Genomic DNA, 18622 nt, shown 5'->3' with positions numbered 1-18622 from the left:
TGAAGCTTTTATTATATTATCCCAGAATCCCTATAATTTACTGCACCGAAGCTGAAATGTATATAACAGAAAAGCAATCTCTTTCTACCTATATTCTTAAGTCTTCAAACTTTTTTCTGATGCTTTGGATAGGAACTGAATGGAGAAAACCATCCAGACATCTCTAAATACAAACTTATTGAAAAGCAATCTTTAAGAATTTTAGGTAATATCCTCATGTCTCCATAGATAAACAGTGTATATATTTTATACACTGGGATCAATTGAAAGGAAAGTATCTGTAATGTAAACCACTGTTTCTTAAGATTCATTCTGCAAAACAAAAATGTTATTTGCACAAATAGGTGGTCTTATATGAACTGTTCCCAAGATCTAAAAGAGAAGTTTGGGGTGGTAGAGGGTTTGTAAATTCAATTTTTTAAATCAAATAAATAAATTATATATGAATGATATGGGAAGTAAAATCCAATAAATAAATAACCTCCTGCAGGTACAACATTGAAAGTATTGAAGGGGGGAAAAACTCATCACTTAAAATTTTGTGGACCACTGTTCACATAAAATATAAACTTTTAAGTGAAGAAAATTAGGGCTACTACAGTACATACCTTCCTTCTATAATACAGTATGTATTTTTGTGAAGACAGATTTTAGATACCCATTTTAATGAAGATAAATATTGATTGGCTGAATATAACACTGATTCCAAGTTTTCTGTCTTCAAATGGTTGAAAAATACTGATCTAAACTGCTTGGAAAAATGCATGAAATCACCCTTAGGATTATAAAAAGTATTATGAACTATTTTCAAATGTGAAAAAAGTTATATTTTTCCAGGGTAATTCAATATTTACTCTTGATTGTATAAAAAAATATTGTTTTCTCAGCACGAAATACTGTATCTTGCAAACTGAGAAAATGAGAGATCACGGAAAAAGCGCAACCTTGAGAAACATGTCAGGATCATGCGCAACAACTGTGCAATTAGCTGTGCTAAAAAAGTCATTTGGAAAGACCCTACAATAATGTTATGTTATCCTGTTAGTCACTACCTTGCCAGCTTTGTAGAATGCTGATCTCCTGATGGGTTAATAGTATCCTTTCACCCAATGATTTACTTAGAATAGTTTTGTAGTGTCATGCACAATAATTTCCAGCTGCCTTTAGCCCAAATAAAATTCCTTAGGAGAATTTTTGACCTGTAATAGCAAAAGAATTACAGGGGAAGTATAAAAAACTATTTATCTCTAACTAAGCTTACCTTATTGCTCACATTTTACTTGCTGTTGCCCAATATTTGATGCACTGTAGATGTTTGATTACATATAAACAACTGCCAACTTCAGATGATCATTATGATCGTGTGGCTTAGCTTTACATTAGTGTAGCAATAACTGATAATCAGTAAAAAATCTTAAATATTCCCCAACAGCAGTAATTTTTCAGATTCTAATGTAGACAAAACTTGATTTCCATAAATATTCATGAAGCTGAAATAGGCATCTATGAAATAATGCCAACTATAGGTTACCTAGTAAGATACAATCTCAAAAAAGCCATGCACCATAAATATATCTTGGAAAATATAATCAGAACATTACCATCCTGGGTTAAAGGGAAATCAAGCAGGTTCTAAACTCACTGAGGACCTCTCTATTTACTTGTTTTGTTAACAATATATAATAAAATACGCATTAAACATAAATAGCTACTGAGTATTTAGAATACTTTAAATAAATAATGAATCTATCACCTATGTAAGTTAGGACAGTGTACCTGCTGAAGCAGCAACTTTTGTTGAGCTTCTTCCCAAGTGGAGCAAGCCAAGAAAAGGTGAGTCTTTTATAGTCTTGACTATTATCCTTTTAGCTTCTGGGACTAGAAAAAGAATGCACAACTTTTCCTGAACTAAAAGCTAGGCTTGCTTTCAGGGGCATGTGAATGATGGTGTTTAAAATGTAGGTGGGGAGTTATGTAAAGAAATGCCTGGGTATATAAACAGTTGCCTGAGTGTATTTAAAAATAGGCAGAGAATTTGAAATGATCTAAAACATTAAAGACATATAAAGATCGAAGGCATGTATGTGAAAGATCACACATTCATTCAAAATCAATTGTGCCCGTATATATTTATTTAATTCAGAGTTAAGCAATTGCATATGTACACTTAAACCCAAAGACTCCCCCAAACTCACCACTCTCTTAAGCACACTGACACATTTATTTGTTACTGCATTTAGGCTGTATCTTTTTCTTAGACCTCAAGTCTGCTTTGCCCAGAGATAGTTTCTTATTTTGTCACAATAACCCTGTCTATTAGGTTATTCTGTGAGAAAATGGCTGGCCCAAAGTCACACAGTGAGCATGTCCGCGGCAAGGTGGCAACTTGAATCTAGGTCACTACTGAGGCTGCCTTTTCAAAGTCCAGCACATTCATGCAAATATTCACATTCATAGTTTCCACATAATTCCCCCTGAATCTTATGCATTGCTGTAGTAGTACTTATGTATGAAGACATACAAAACTTATGTATTAAGACACAAAATTAAGACACAAGTAGTACTTATGTATTAAGACACAAGATGGAAGGACAGGATGACAAAGGAACAGCAGCACTTGAAGTGGGAAAGCCTATATTCATTCCCAAAATAGACTGTTTGGGAATTTTGTCTTCCCTCCAATCCAATAGATATATGTACCAAGCCATCACAAAAAGATCTCATTGCACATGAAATAATGAGTTTACTCAGGGAATCTTCAATGTATAATGTTCTCTTCCCTTGGCATCAAATTACTGTATGAAAAGCTATTTACAGTCTATTTCAATTGCATGTAAGTTGTTTTTGTTAATGTTTAGGAAATGGACAGCTTGCATTATTAAGCTGAAATCTGGGTTACTATATCAAATTTATTGCCTGTAGTGTTGAGAATACCTGCCCTTTCCCATCAGATATATTCTAGTGAATAAAGACCCAGACTTATTTGTTAAAATTCTTTTTATTTGTGTGAACTAAGAGTTTATATACAGATCCAGAATCTCAAAAAGAGATAAAATAATATGTTTGCTAGCAATGATGTTCCTTACAATTTACTTATAATTAAGTGAAATAAAATAAAACTGTCTATTTTCATGCAATGAAGTGAAATTCATGTAGTGGTTTAAATAACAATAGTTATTAAAGATAGTTATTATTAAAGATAATAAAGATAATAATTTACATTATTTTCTTGGGACTGTAACAAAATCTTTAAGCATGGCAAAACAAAATTTAAAAGGTCCTACATTCTGAATATTGTAACTATTGCTTTTTGTTATCAATTAGTTTCATTTACACCTTTTCTTTGAGAGTTTAAAACACATCAGAGATTATTCTATAATCTCAAATGGATCAGAAAGATGACTACAATTCTTTTCAAGAACTACTGAGGAAAACAGACTTCAAGAAGCTGTAATTCACATTTTAAGAAGCTGTATTTCCTGCGCATAGAGCAAAATGCTTTATTATTTTGATTGCTGACAAGATGATTGCTTTAATTATAATTGTAAAAATCTATTATTTATTCTTTTAGAACAGGGGTATCAAACTCGATTTCACTGAGGGCCGCATCAGCGTTGTGTTTGACTTTGGGAGGTAGGGGTGGCCAGCTATACATCACTCGTGTCAGGGGTGCTTGTGGTGGCCCGAGAGCTCTGCCAGCAAAAATAGGATGTTTCCAGGGTGGCTCTGCAGATGAGATCTAAGCACCCTGCAGGCCAGATCTGGGCCCCAGACTTTTGACACCACTGTTTTAGAATATTAGATGTACTGATCACTACCAACAATTAGAATATAAAACAAATAAAAAGCAGGTATTTAATACAGTCTCTATTTTATGTAATATATAATGGTGCTTAAAAGTTGGTGAACTTTTGAATGTTCAATTGTCTGCATATATATGACCAAAAATGACCTGTCTCTATACAAGTCCTAAAATTAGAGAAGGATAATTCAATTAAACAAATAAGTCAAAAACATAATTGTTCATTTACTTCTTTAGGAAAATGTTCCAAAGCTACATATTTGTATGTAAGGTGTATGTAGTGTTAGGTAAGCTCCCCGTTGGGAGAGCGAGTGCATTCAGAGAAGCGTTGTGAGAGTTTTGTTGGAGAACACACAAACCAGCATACAGAGACACTGCAGTTTAAATAAGCTTTTACTTTTGTGGAAATAGAGGTATCAGAGACCATCAAACAGTCCAAGTCATACACGGATAAGACAGTCAGTCATCAATGTCTTTCAGTTAAGGGATAATCCAAATAACATAGTCCATAATCATACAAACAGTCTGGTACTCAAAGTTTGCTAGCAGTTGCAAAACTTATAATAGCTCACGGCACTTTCTAACAGCCAGCTTCCAAAACACTCAGATCTGATCAGCCCAGCATCTAACAGAGAGCTAACAGTCATTCTGGCTCTCACTTATGGCCGATTGAGGAAACAGCAACCAATCACATTTTACAGTATGATTTAAAGAAACAGGTATAACATTGTTACATGATTTATATATTGCCAACTCAACCATTAGATTATATTCCTAACATTCTCCCCTTTGGGTAGGACAAGATATAAATCTTACAATCTTAATCCGTATTCCTCGCAACAACATTTATGCTTTATATTACCTTGGGCCTTAGTAAAATGATCTGCGATGTTATCTTCAGACATACAATACTCTAGTGTAATCAATTTACTACTACCACTTTGTCTTACGTTTAAATATCTCAAGTCAGTGTGTTTTGACCTAGTTTTTACAGCAAGATTGGATGCCATCTGAATTGCTGCTTGATTGTCTTCATAAACAACAATAGGCTCTTGTATGTGATTTCCCATATCCAGTAGGAGTTGTTTGTAGCAAACTATATCTGTACATAATAATGACAAACATGAGAACTCAGCCTCCATAGTCGATAGACTTAAATGTATTTGTCTAATAAACCGCCATCCAATTAGTGCCTTTCCCAGGAATACAACAAACCCTGATGTTGATTTCTGTGTAGACACATCTGTAGCAAAACTTGCATCAGCATATGCAGTCAAGCTCAAATCATCTCTAGGTTCTAAATACAATGCATAATGCATCGTTTGCTTAAGATATCTTAATATCCTCTTAGCAGCTTGCCAGTGCCTTTCAGCAGGTTCAGCATTAAACCTGCCTGGCTAATTCTTTTACACTATATGCTATGTCAGGCCTTGACCAATTACTCAGATACGATAAGCTACCAATTAGGGATTGATAAATACCTTTATCAAACATAGGGCTTTTTACATCATCATGGCTAAATTCTTAACCCATTGGAGTTTTAGCTGGTTTACACAGTTCCATCCTAAACGTCCTGAGTAGTTGGTTAATCTTCTCAGTTTGTGAGATTTTGTATCCTCCTCTAGTTTTAACTATTTGTGAACCAAGATATTGCCTAATCTCATCGAGATGTTTTATACTGAACTGCGTCCTTAACAGTGTTATAATCCTCATAGCTTCTTGCTTAGTGTTAGTGATTAATGTTATGTCATCAGTGAACGATAGCAACAATGAAATCACACCATCACTTTATTTCGTAAACAAACAAGGATCAGCCATGCCAGCTTTAAAACCCATCTTAGTTAACTCTTTAACTATACATTGATTCTATTCATATCCTGATTGCTTCAAGCCATACAGACTCTTTTTCAACCTCCAGCAATCAGTTTTACTATCAGTTTTGAATTCTGCAGGCTTCTGTAAATATATAGTATGTTGCAACGGTGCATGAAGATATGCTGTCTCTACATCTAAATGATTAACTATATATTCATTCTTAACTGCCCACACTAATGCTGCACCTAACTTTGGAGCCTTTAAACTAGGTGCAAAGACCTCATCATAGTCATTGGGTGACTGAGCAAACCCTTGTGCAACTAACCTGGCTTTATGGGTTACAGTCCCATCTACACTATTTTTAATTTTGAAAATCCATTTACAACCAATGGCATGTTTACCTGGTGGTAACTTTACGTTTTCATATACTTCTAACTTTTGCAATGATTTCAATTCCTTTTCCATTGCATCTTTCCAAGCTTTCTGTTCCTCAGTTGGATATAGAGTTAATTCTTGGTAATTAGCAGAAACCTTATTTGCCTAACATGCTATAGACGCCTGATACCTGTCAGGTGGTCTAGTTACATGAGTTGAACGTCTAGATATTTCAGGACTGTGGACTCTCCTGTATAATCTGCTCTTTTTTCTTCTGGTTCGTCATGTACTTCTTCCTTAATTTCTTTAAATACTGGTTTTCCTACATCATCATTAGGGACTACTTGGGTGTCAATAATTACATTATCATTGGTTTCTAATTTATTCCAGCCCACATGTTCTATAAACTTAGCACTAGCGCTAAAGTAAATCTTAGCTGTGCCTTTCTCCCAAAACCTAAATGATCTATGGTTAGCCTCATATCCCACAAAAAATAACTGTCGAGCTCTATGTTGCCCTTTCAGTCTCACTTGTGATGGTATATGCACCCATCCTGGGGCTCCGAATGTATGTAGGTACTCAGATCTGGTTTTCTGCCATGCCACCTAGTGAATGGCAATTCACCGGTTGTTGTATTCACCATATTATTTAAAACATGGTTACTACACATCATAGCTTCACCCCACAGTGTTTCCGGCAAACCTGAATCAGCTATCATAGTTTGAGCCATGGCCTGTAATGTTTTCCCCCTTCATTCTACAAACGAGTTATGTTGTGGCCTATAAGGAGCAGAACATTTGTGCTCGATTCCAGCTGTTCTTAACATTGTTTGGAATTTATAATTGGTAAACTCCATCCCATTATCAGTAACTACAGTAATAACCTTGGCTTTCATCTTTCTTTCCGCAAACCTCAGCCAATTAAAGAAATTCTGAAACATTTGTTTTGTTTTTCATTAAGTAACAGAAACCGTATCGGGAATAATGATCCATGATACTCAAAACATAACAGGCACCTCCCAAACTGGGTTTCTTAGGTCCTATTATATCAGCAAAAACAACCTCCAGAGGTTCCTTTGTTTTAAAACCATTCAGTCTGTTTGCTGGAGTAACTTTGCTTTTCTCCTGATTGCAAACATTGCAGTTTAAATATTTACTGCATAGTTTTAATTTTACTCCTTCTGCCAACTTAACAGTTTGTTGCAGCATCTTGAAATTAATGTGCCCCATGCGTCTATGTAGTAAATGTATGCATTCGTCATGGGATTTAACATTATGATAAGCTGTGTTAACCATCTGGCCATCCAGTATAACATACAAAACGTTATTTAATGTAGCAGTAACCCTGTTATCCTCCTTTTCAATTAAACTGATATCTCCCCTAAAGGTTACCACATAGCCAATGTTAACCAGAGCCTAACTGATAGTAAGTTGAATTTCAGGTTAGGTACAAATAACATTGGCAACTGCTCATTTAGGAATGAACAATATGCATTACCTTCATCAGATGCCTTCACCTTCCATCCATTCACCAAACATACATGTTCCTTGCTCGTGGTCATTTTTACAAACCTTTTTCTATCTCTAGCGATGCACTGTGATGCTCCACTATCAACAACCCACAAATCATGGTTTACTGGTGCATTGCTAGACATAGTCAAAGTAGACATAGTTAAGGTGACATAAGCATTTTTCTTAGCTTTTCCGGCATTCTGTTGTTTTGTCTTTTTACAGAACCTAGCTATATGTCCCTTAGCCCCACAAGAAAAACATTTTCGAACAGTATAGGCAGTTGAATGTGACTCCTCATGTTGTGGTGGTTTCTCTCTCAGTTGTCCCTCTCCATCCTTTTTCTTGACTCTTCCAACAGTCGTGCAGTAATGTCAGTCAATGTTAGTTCATTTCGGGTTAGGACTTCAAGAGAAGATACAAAAACATCATAACTCTCATCCAGTGAGTATGATATAAACTTGATGTAGCTCAGAAAAAAAATAGTTCTTTTTCATGTAGCTCCTGAAAAGCCCCTTTCATAAAGATTAAATGAGCTAACATATCTCCACCTCTCAGAAGACGTGCCCTAAACAGTTTGCGTGTAAGATGTATGTGTGCACCTACAGTGTCACGTACATAAATTCTCTTCAAATTTTCCCAACATCTTGCAGCAGAATTTTCTCCACGAATGTATACTAATTGTTGGTCATTCAGTGTTAGACCAATTATACACAATGCCCGTTCATTGCATTGCTGAAAATCTGCTATCCTCTTGGCATCATCATCGTTATCTGGATTCCAAGCAGTTACATCCAGTGGATTCTGTACAGCATCCCATAAACCTTCCCTACGCAGGAGTAGACTGCATTTCATGGACCATAAAACATAGTTTGTTCCATCCAACCGGGTTATCATCGATAGGCTTGTTGATGGGTCGCTCGCCATCTTCTCCAGGATAGTAACAATCACTAATGAAAACAGCTGTCTCTATGTGGCATTGCATATCAACACCAACTCTTCTTTAGCTGGGCCCATAACCAGTGTTAGGTAAGCTCCCTGTTGGGAGAGCGAGTGCATTCAGAGAAGCGCTGTTGAGAGTTGTGTTGGAGAACACATAAACCAGCATACAGAGACACTGTAGTTTAAATAGGCTTTTACTTTCGTGGAAATAGAGGTATCAGAGTCCATCAAACAGTCCAAGTCATACACGGATAAGACAGTCATCAATGTTTTTCAGTTAAGGGATAATTCAAATAACATAGTCCATAATCATACAAACAGTCTGGTACTCAAAGTTTGCTAGCAGTTGCAAAACTTACAATAGCTCACGGTACTTTCTAACAGCCAGCTTCCAAAACACTCAGATCTGATCAGCCCACCATCTAACAAACAGAGAGCTAACAGTCATTCTGGCTCCCACTTATGGCCGATTGAGGAAACAGCAACCAATCACATTTTACAGTATGATTTAAAGGAACAGGTATAGCATTGTTACATGTTTTATATATTGCCAACCCAACCGTTAGATTCCTAACATGCACAGAGGATTATCAGTTCATTTGAAGGGAAAATTAGAGTCAGGAATTTTAATCAACAGAATCATAACTAAATGTGAATGTGGGAAGTCCTGCACTTACTTAAAAAAGCGGAATTCAGAATATTCAACTATCAAAGATTAATCTTCATCACACACCTTCTGTATGTGGTGGTGTATTATGGATGAAACGAAGGAGATTTTTGAGGGCAGTCTGAAAAACAGTTGCTAATGCTTACCAGCTCAGACAGGGTTATAAAAAGATTTCCAAAAAACTGCACTCCACAAATTATTTACAAATGGAGGTAACAAAGACTACTATTATATTTCTCAGGAAGGCTGACCAATCAAGATCACATCAAGAGCAAGGCATGTCATACTCTGAGAGGTCTCAAAGAAGCCCATAGTAATATCTAAGGAACTAAAGGTTTGTTTTGCATTGGTGAATATCAGATCACAATCAGAAGAACACTGAACAACAAAGATGTGATACAGCAGAGTTGTAAGGAAAAAACCACTACTCCAGAAATAACACTGCTACCTGCCTACAGTTTGCAAAAACCCATAAGGATAAATCAGAAGACTATTGGAAGATTTTTTTTGTGAATGGATGAGACCAAAACAGACAAGACAGGCAAACACTGCATCCCAGCGTAAGAACTTTATTTCGTCTATAAAACATGGTGGTGGCGTATTATGGTTTGAGGACTCTTTGTTGACTCTGGACCAGGACAGCTTATCATCATTGATGGAACTACAAGATCTCAATAGTACCAGCAAATTTTACAGGAAAATGTCAAGGTATCTGTCTATGAATTGAAGCTCAAAAGAAAGTGGTTCATATAGCAAGGTAACAATCCAAAATACACAAGCTGTATCATTAAAGAATGGTTAAAGCAGAAGAAAAGACTGTTGGCTTAACCTGAACGGTCGTTCTCTGGGCGCTGCGAGGAGAGTCCAAGCGTGGGTTAACACAGTCTATCTGCCCTAGGACTGACTGAGTTCTTCTCTTGGCCACGCCTCCCTTTGCCTCCATTATTTCAGTTTTAAAACAAAGACGCAACCGTGCAGGAAGCCCGTTTCAAAGTCACATCCAGTCAGTAGTCTCAATTTGCCAGGTCTTTCTCCAGTGCGCTGTTTGGAGGGTCCAAGTGTGGGACATACCCAAGCTATAATGTCCCAGGATGGGCAGAGAACTGAGTCTCCGGAGCCTGGTTCTGGCCCTCTGCATCGGCAGGAGGAACCACTGTAGTTCCCTGGCATGGAGGCATCCCCAGGGAACCACCTTTAGACAGGAAATCATGATTCCGAGGAGTTGCGATAGTGTGACGATCGGAACAGACATGGATCTCCAACACTGCTATACTCTACGTCTGAGGTTCTACAGGTGGTCTGGAGCGAGGAATACCTGACAAATGATCTAGTCTATGACCATGCCTAGGTGTTGGATGTGCGTGGTCGGCTCCAGATGGCTCTTCTCCAGGTTCACTGAGAAGCCGTGCTGTTGCAACATAGGTATGGTCAGTTGGACGTCCTGCCTGGCTTGAATCCAGCTGCTGGAGTGTATGATGATGTCATCCAGATAGCATTCTAGGCGAATTGGACGGTTTCTGAGATGGGCCGCTACCACCGCTAGGATCTTTGTGAATGTCTTGGGTGCAGACAAGAGGCCGAAGGGAAGGGCCCTGTACTGGTAGTGCCTCCCATCGTAGAAGAACCTCAGGAACCGTCTGTGTGCTGAGTGGATCGGAACGTGCAGGTAGGCCTCCTTCAGATCTATTGACATGAGTAGATCTCCCCGCCTTATGCACTCCAGGATTGGGTGGAGGGACTGCACTTTGAACTTTTTGTAGGCCAGATGCTGATTTAGGCATTTTAGATCCAATATGGCCCTCCACCCCCCTGAGTTTTTCGGCACTAGGAAAAGTATGGAGTAGAATCCCCGCCTTTCCTGCCCCTGGGGTATGGGTTCTATGGCCCTGAACTGGAGAAGGTGGAGAATTTCTGCCTGCATGAGGTTCCTCTTCAGGTGGCTCTTTGGGGTCGGGCACCAAATGAACGTCCTTTGGGGAAAGGACAGGAATTCTAACACTAGGCTTCTCCTGATCGTGTTGAGGACCCAAGAATCTGTGGTGATCTCTTCCCATGCATCGGCGTATAGTTGGAGTCGACCCCCTATGGGAGAATTCCTGTGATGGTCACTTGCCCCTGCGGAACTGGCGGGAAGAGCTCCCGCCCCGGTATGGCTTCCGAAAGGGCTGCTGCTGTTGCCTACCACGTGATCCAAAGGAGCCCCTTTCCTGACTCCTGTCCCCACCTTGGGAATAGGGTCTATGGTAAGTGGAAGAGGTGGATGGTTGGTTGGTATCCTGGACTGCTTTCGAAAGGAATCAGAATTTTTACATTCGTTCTTTTTCAAAGTGGCTGGAAGGACCTTCCGTTTGTCTTTCGTTTCGATGACAAACTTGTCCAGGGCGTCCCCAAAGAGCTGCCCCCCCTTAAACGGGGCCGAAGCTAGCTTCCACTTAGCCTTCATGTCGGCTTGCCAATGGCGAAGCCACAGCAGCCAACACGAGGTAACGTTGGATGCCAACGCCCTAGAGACAAATTTAGCAGCATTCAACGAGGCATCCGCTGACTACTCAACAGCTGTAATTATTTTGCTGAGGTCATGCTTCCACCGGGATCCCCCGGTGGGAGGCTTAGCCCTCAACTGCCTCAGCCAGAGAAGGGACGCTCTGGTGAAGAAAGAAGCCGAGGTGGATGCCTTGATAGTCCAGGCGGCCGCCTGGTGTGTCTTGTGGTATGCTTTCTCAAATCTTTTATCCTCTGCCTTGAGACCTTCTAGGAGGTCGGCCGGCAGGTTTGAAGTAGATGTCAAGGAAACCACCGGGGCATCCACCTCAGGCAATTTCAACATGTCCTCCATTTTACCTTCAACAGAATAAAGGGATTTATCCCCTCCACTAGGATTGGTCAATGTACTGGGCTGGGCCCATTGACGTTGGACAACGTCCATAAACAGATCCGGGACTGGAATGACCTCCCGAGTAGAAGTCGTCTCCTTGAATAGACCTTCTTTGGGGTCCCTGGAAGAAGAGGACGCAACTGCTGTACTTTTAGGCATAGAGCCCAATTCGGTAGCTGCCTTGGCCTTATGTAGTATAGACTTAAACAAGGTTGGCTTGAACAGGCCAGTGAAGGCCGGCTTGTCAGGGGGAACATCCTCATCCTGACAATACAAAGCCTTCAGCCTCTTCTTCCTCCTCCCAAACCAACCACTGAAGTGCCCGGAGAGGCCGGCGCCTAAACAGGACTATGGCTTGGGGCCCGCTTAGATTTGGATGAGCCAGGTTTACTGGCCTCCCTGTGCTTCATGCCCTCGGCTATGCTCTGGGAGATTGCAATGGAAATGATCTCCCTCATTTCTGCTGACAGGGCAGGGCCCTTGTCCTCTCTGGGGCGAGAACCAGGTTGAGTGGGCCTGCTCCTGCGACTCCCAGTGCTACTCCCTTCCTCCGCCAGAAGTAGGCTCTGGAAGGGCTCCAGTTCTTCCCTGAGGGACGAACGTGGGGATTCCGGATACCCCCAGGATGCATCTGGGGAGGATGCCCTGGACCCCTCCCTCATGGGAGATGGGGACCTACTGCCCTGAGGGGATTGGGAGTCTCGTTCCCCTCCTGGGAAATGGGCGAGCCTGACTTCTGCCCTGGCGGAACAGGGGATGCCTGCTGCTGTGGGACCTTGGCCTCCACAGTTCCTTGCTTCCGGGAGCCCTCCCTGGCCTTGCTAGTGGACCAAGAGGCTCCCGGGGAGGCCTTCCAGGTGGTGCCTTTCCCTCCTTTACTGCCCTTAGGGGGACCTCAATTTTGCTGCGTTTGGCGGAGAGCCCTGCCTGCACCTCCGCTCCATCGTCTGCCATGCTTCCTTGGGCCATGGAGATGTTCCGCAGCGGAAAGGCACAAGACACTTAGCCAGCCGGCTGAAGCGCATCCGCAGATCCGTAGGGGAGGGAGGGCCGCCTGAGGGTCGGAAACCTCTCTTCCAGCCGCCTCCGGAGGATCCGAGCACAGGGATTGGAAGACAGGCCTGGCTGGCGCCCTGGACAAGGCCTGGTCTTCCTGGCGGCGATCTGCAGCTGAGGGGTTCAGGCGATTCCACTTTCCGATCCGACGGCACGCACTAGAAGACCTGCTCTGCACAAGGTTCAGGAAAAAATGGCAGCCGCTGCATGCGCAGTCCTAGGCAGAAAGAGTGCAAAATTCCAAAATGGCTGCCACCTCTACCGGCCTTACAGAGCACAGCTGCAGCCTCCGGGGTGCCTGGCCACCCGCACGGCTCTCTTAACGCAGCGGTGGGGGACCCGTGTGGTCCGGGAAGCCTCCCGCCCATCCCCTTGCTCGCCGGCCACCACCGGACAAGCTACTCACTGCTTCCTGCCCCGCATACGACCAGCGGGCGGAGAAATGGACCGGCGCCCTCTCAGCAGATGTAATTAATTCAGAAGGTTTGAAGATCTCGTAGAATAGTGGATAATAATAATTTTTAAGAGAAATTTTAGCTTGGGGAGTCCAGTTATCTGCTCTAGGACTGGACAAAACAATCCAAACAGGCAGACTGAGTTTTAAAACTGGAATAATGGAGGCAAAGGGAAGTGTGGCCAAAAGAAAAACTCACTCAATCCTAGGGCAGATAGACTGTGTTAACCCACGCTTGGACTCTCCAAACAGCGCACTGGAGAAGTTAACTTTTTGGAACAGCTAAATCAAAGTCCTATCCTTAGTCCTATAGAAGTGTCGTGGAAGGTACTGTAGCAGTTCATGAAAGGAAGCCCACCAACATTTCTGTGTTAAAGCTGTTCTGTAAGATTGAGCTAAATTCTCTAAATTATATGCAGGATTGATCAAATATGTAGAAAGCCAATTTGGCATAGTGGTTAAAACACTAGGCTAGATACCAGGAGACTGTGAGTTCTAGTCCTGCTTTAGGCATGAAAGCTGACTGGGTGACCTTGGATTAGTGACTCTTTCTCAGCCCAATGCAACTCACAAATTTGGTGTTCTGGGGAAAATAGGAGGACATGAGAGATCAGGTGTGCTTGAGTTATTATAAAAATAATAAAGATGGGAAATAAATATTTGAAAAGTTATAAGAAATCTTTAGTTGCAGTTATTGCAGCTCAATGAAGGCACACTAATTAATGAAAGCAAAGGCTCACACAAGTATGTAACTTTGGATCATTTTCCTCAATAAGTAAATGGACAAATATAATGTTTTTGACACCCAATTATTTAACTGGGTGTTCTTTTTCTAGTTTTGGGACTATGTGGAAAACAGATCATATTTTTGGCCATATTATGCAGAAAACCGAACAGTCAAAAGGATTCAAAATTAAGCACCAGTGCCTAATAAAATATAACTATTTTTGAAAACCATAAGATTCTAATTATCGTATCACTTTATTCTTTTTTTAACCTTTTTTAATGTACCTGGAAATAAAGCACAGTCATTCTTAATTCAATAATGCATTAAGGTATCTAAACAAAATATTTTTTTTGAAATACACACCTTTCCAGAAATTATATTTTCTGGTACGTTTGTGATAAAAATCCATTCATGCAACTAAATATATTGTACAGTATAAATTACTCCAGCAAAATAAATAAAAGATACAACAGCATGGAGCTTTATACAATGATCCTTTAACAGAGTACATAGTATATCTTCTATACCATCCTCTTGTTGAGATCAATTTTATTCACAGTAAGAACTGTAACTACATTAAAAAAACCTATATCTGTATTTTATTTCATTTTATACATACCTGATTGGGATTATATAAGAAAAAAGGAGAAGAAAGCGAAAAAGATTGCGGTACCATGGTCCCACAAATCCTTGCAAGGTTACCATAACAACAGAAAGTGCAACTAGAGCCAAGAACAGTGCTTTGGTCAGTTGATTCAGTTCAAGATCCAGCAAACCAACCTAAAAGGAAGCAATATATATTTAATAACTATTTTGCTAAATAACTAAATGTAAGATAAATAACTAAATCATTTCAAAGTACATTTTGTGTCTATTTGACATATCAAAATATAAACAATTAGAAGACTGTACAAGAATATGTGTAGCTCAAGATTGAAATATGGAGCCCTTGGTGCTCTCTCCTTGGCTGTTTCTTGCAGACATTTCATTGCACGATCAGAGTAATTTCACCAGTGCTAGTGAGTGTTGGGTTTGCTTCCTGTTAACATAGCTTATTAGAAGCTTATAATAGAAGAATACACTGATTTTGCTGGGATAAGTCACAAACATTATGATATACAATTATATATGAACCTAAAAAATAAATATATTTATTATAAAATATATATTTTATAATAAATATAATCAAATATTTGGATAATAACATAATTATTGTGGCTTCTTCAAACCAAACTAAATTGGTTTGAAGCTTTTTCATTAATTAAAAATTATTGCTGTGTTTGGACAAGTCTATTTAACCAAGAATAATGACATGATTTTATCACTTTTAAGCCTTTATTACATATAACATGATTTTAAATTAAATTCCTAACTTTAAAAGTCCCTAAAATATAATTTTAAATACTGTATATAACGTTACACCAATATTTTATATATTAGTGCATAGGGGTACTGAGATCTTTGTACTCCCATGAGGCTTTAAATAGATGCAGGGTTAAATATTAGAGAAATTTGAATTATCGTTCATAAAAAACATGGAAACATATTTGTAAGACCAATTAGAAATTATATGGTTATGCTTTTCACATTATAGCATGAGTTATGGGGTACTGTATCTACATTAAATTTCTAGAGAGATATTGCTTTGGGAAGTGGTTGTATTGATATGCAGGTGACCAACAGCTTTATTCTTCTTTTCAACTAATTTGGGTAAAGCAGTGGGTATGTTTAATTGTATTCCATTCCTGCCAGTGGACTGGATGAGAGTCAAGAAAATGAAGCGCAACCTTCATATGGATTGTAGTTTTCCTGTAATAAAAGTAACCTATGATTCCCTATGCAATTAGTTCAGATTGAATTTACTGTACTTTGCTTCCATTCATGGTTCCCAAGTCACATGAAGAATATATAAATCCAAAAATATAGAAGAATATTTCTAGTGATTGTTTTTATTTCTGGTTCCAGCTTCAAACCATTCAAAAATTACAACCCCGCCTCCCAAAAAAATTAACCAAACTCAACTCTAGCAGGTTGTATTACCTTTCTGTATCCACTTGGATTATCATAGAAATCATAATTAAAGTAAGAGTTAAATGATTTCAATAAACTATACAGGTTTGGATTATACTAAATCAGCCTATGGCAAAATGTGTGTAATAGATTGGTTTCAAATGAAATTAATTAGATTCAGTTGAACTATCTTAGCTTGAAATGATATATTTGGTGTTGAAACAATATATTTTAAAAAAGGATTTACAAAAGTAAAAATTGTTGAAGGTATTTCTCCAATTACATTTCAATTACTTCTAGCTCAAAAATCATAAACTGAAACAGATTACACCAGTTGATGCTTTGAATATGCGGTTCTAAATGACACTTTTGCAATAAACTAGTCAAGATTATGATACCACACAGAAATATCAGAGAAAGTTTAATTTGTTAAAAAGAGTAAGAGGGCATAATATTCCAAAAGGACAAAAAATGTATAAGAATAACATTAAAGTACTTCTGGAAAGTTCAGAATTCATTCTTGTTTATGGGCAGTCTCTTCCCCAGAGAACTCGGCAGCTGAAGACCACAGTGGCTGATTTATCAACTACATTTAAAAAAAGCCAGCACAACGAGAACAAATATCTTACAATATTCGCGGCTTCAACTACTACATAGTTTATGCTTGAATTATTGAGAAAAATAGGTTTCTGGATTAAAATGAAGAAAAATTAAGGCAGGGAAGTAGAGCATGTTTCAAAGCCCTGATCTCTTTGCATTGACAAAGGCAGTCTAAGTTTCAGGCCTCGCTGAGGATCAGATGAAGTCATTATTCATTCAGTCAGGGAAAAAAGACTCAATTACCTCAACCTAAAGATGCTATCAATGAATGCAAAGTGCATATTTTACTCTATTCATCCAAATCCCATTAAAAAGTGAAAGGAATGATTTAATCTGGCCTTCTAGAGTTGGGCTTTTTTTTGTAATACAATAAAGAATCACTGTCTTGCAATATGCATAACCAGTACCTCACACTTTTCTCGCTGCATCATAGCTCTGAATGACTGTAAAAGCCAAGTCAAAACCTGACAGAAAAGAATACAAAGTTTCCTTTGAGAAATGGCATTTATGGGCCCAAATGTTATGCATAGCCTCTGAGTACACATATGTAAATAACCAAAAGGATAAAAACTTCCTAATTGATGGAGATAGATTTGGATGCAAGTTTGGAGCTCATTCAATAAGTTTATGTGCTCTTTAAAATTAATGTAAAAGGTTTTAGAGATACTTATCTGCTTAGCTAATACTAACACTTCTTGCATTCACATATGTTTATGGTTTTATCATTTCTATTATGTACACATACACACACACACACAGACATTTTCTGATACGCCAAAAAGCAACCATGTCACATTCCCTAACATTTGTAAAAAATGTTATTTGTTAAAAATATTTCATACTAAAAAGGAATTAATTTGGTAATATAAACAAGCAAATAACTTCATCAAAATAAATTTAATTCAAATTTAATCCTGCTGTGTTTTTTCCAATCTTCAATACCTGTAGAATATTTTTTTCATATTTACTGTAATGTTTGTTGTTTTAAACAACTATGATAACAAAATTAAGTTTGAAACTGGAAATTTTTAATCTCTTGGGGAAAATTAGAATAGTTTTGTAAAGGGGGTGTTGTAGGATAATGAACACAATAATTGCCTCTATAATCTAAAATGCTACTAATGGCAACAATCACATATCCATTTAGATCCTCTTTAATTTATGTACCAAGTTTTAAATAGCTAATCACTTTCAGTAAAAAAAATGGCTTATACCAACAATAAGAGGTAAGAATGGTATTGCTTCGCTTAAACAAGGAAATATCTGTTCTCAATTATTCAATTATTTCAAATAATTGAATAATTAAGCAAGAGTTTTAATTTCTGAGTGATAAAGCTAGTGTGATAGATAATTAGGAAACAATAGAAAATATTTTTATTACATAAGTAATAAAGGGGAAATTATTAAAAGGCCATCTAATGTAAAACAAAACCATTTAAGAGCATAATCATATAGATTTCTATTGAGAACTAATTAAAGCTGACCTTCAACAGCCCTTCCTTTAAATATATTTATTAGACCCTATTTTCAAATTGTTCTGCAAAAGTGAAGCATTCCACAAAGATATTATTAACTGTTATTTATAGACATCTTAAGTCAATTAAAATATTAATATTATTAAAATGAAATTAATATGTTTAGAATATAAGATGAAAACACTTAAACAATCTAAAAAAGGGTATCAGAAAAACTGAAGAATGCCAATGTTATATCTTTTTTGTAAAAGAACCACCTATCTGGATGCTTTTAAAATTAACAGTCAACACTCTTTAACCTATGGTTAATATCTAA

General features: G+C 38.3%; 1 protein-coding gene across 3 annotated transcripts in view; it reads right to left on the bottom strand.

Moving 5' to 3' along the window:
• ATP9B (ATPase phospholipid transporting 9B) overlaps nucleotides 1–18622 on the bottom strand; it is a 152942-nt gene that overhangs the window by 51929 nt on the left and 82391 nt on the right. For all 3 annotated transcript variants that reach the window (XM_087707339.1, XM_087707337.1, XM_087707338.1), the window contains exon 12: nucleotides 14841–15001. In XM_087707339.1, the coding sequence (XP_087563465.1) occupies nucleotides 14841–15001 (161 nt within the window). The remainder of the gene's footprint in view (nucleotides 1–14840; nucleotides 15002–18622) is intronic.

Source organism: Thamnophis sirtalis, unplaced genomic scaffold (assembly GCF_051295495.1).
Source record: "Thamnophis sirtalis isolate CommonGarterSnake01/CBP01778 unplaced genomic scaffold, rThaSir2_p1.2 scaffold_2, whole genome shotgun sequence".
Classification (NCBI taxonomy): Eukaryota; Metazoa; Chordata; class Lepidosauria; order Squamata; family Natricidae; genus Thamnophis; species Thamnophis sirtalis.
Note: the sequence above shows the minus strand (reverse complement) of the source record. Positions and strands in the feature narration are given on the sequence as shown.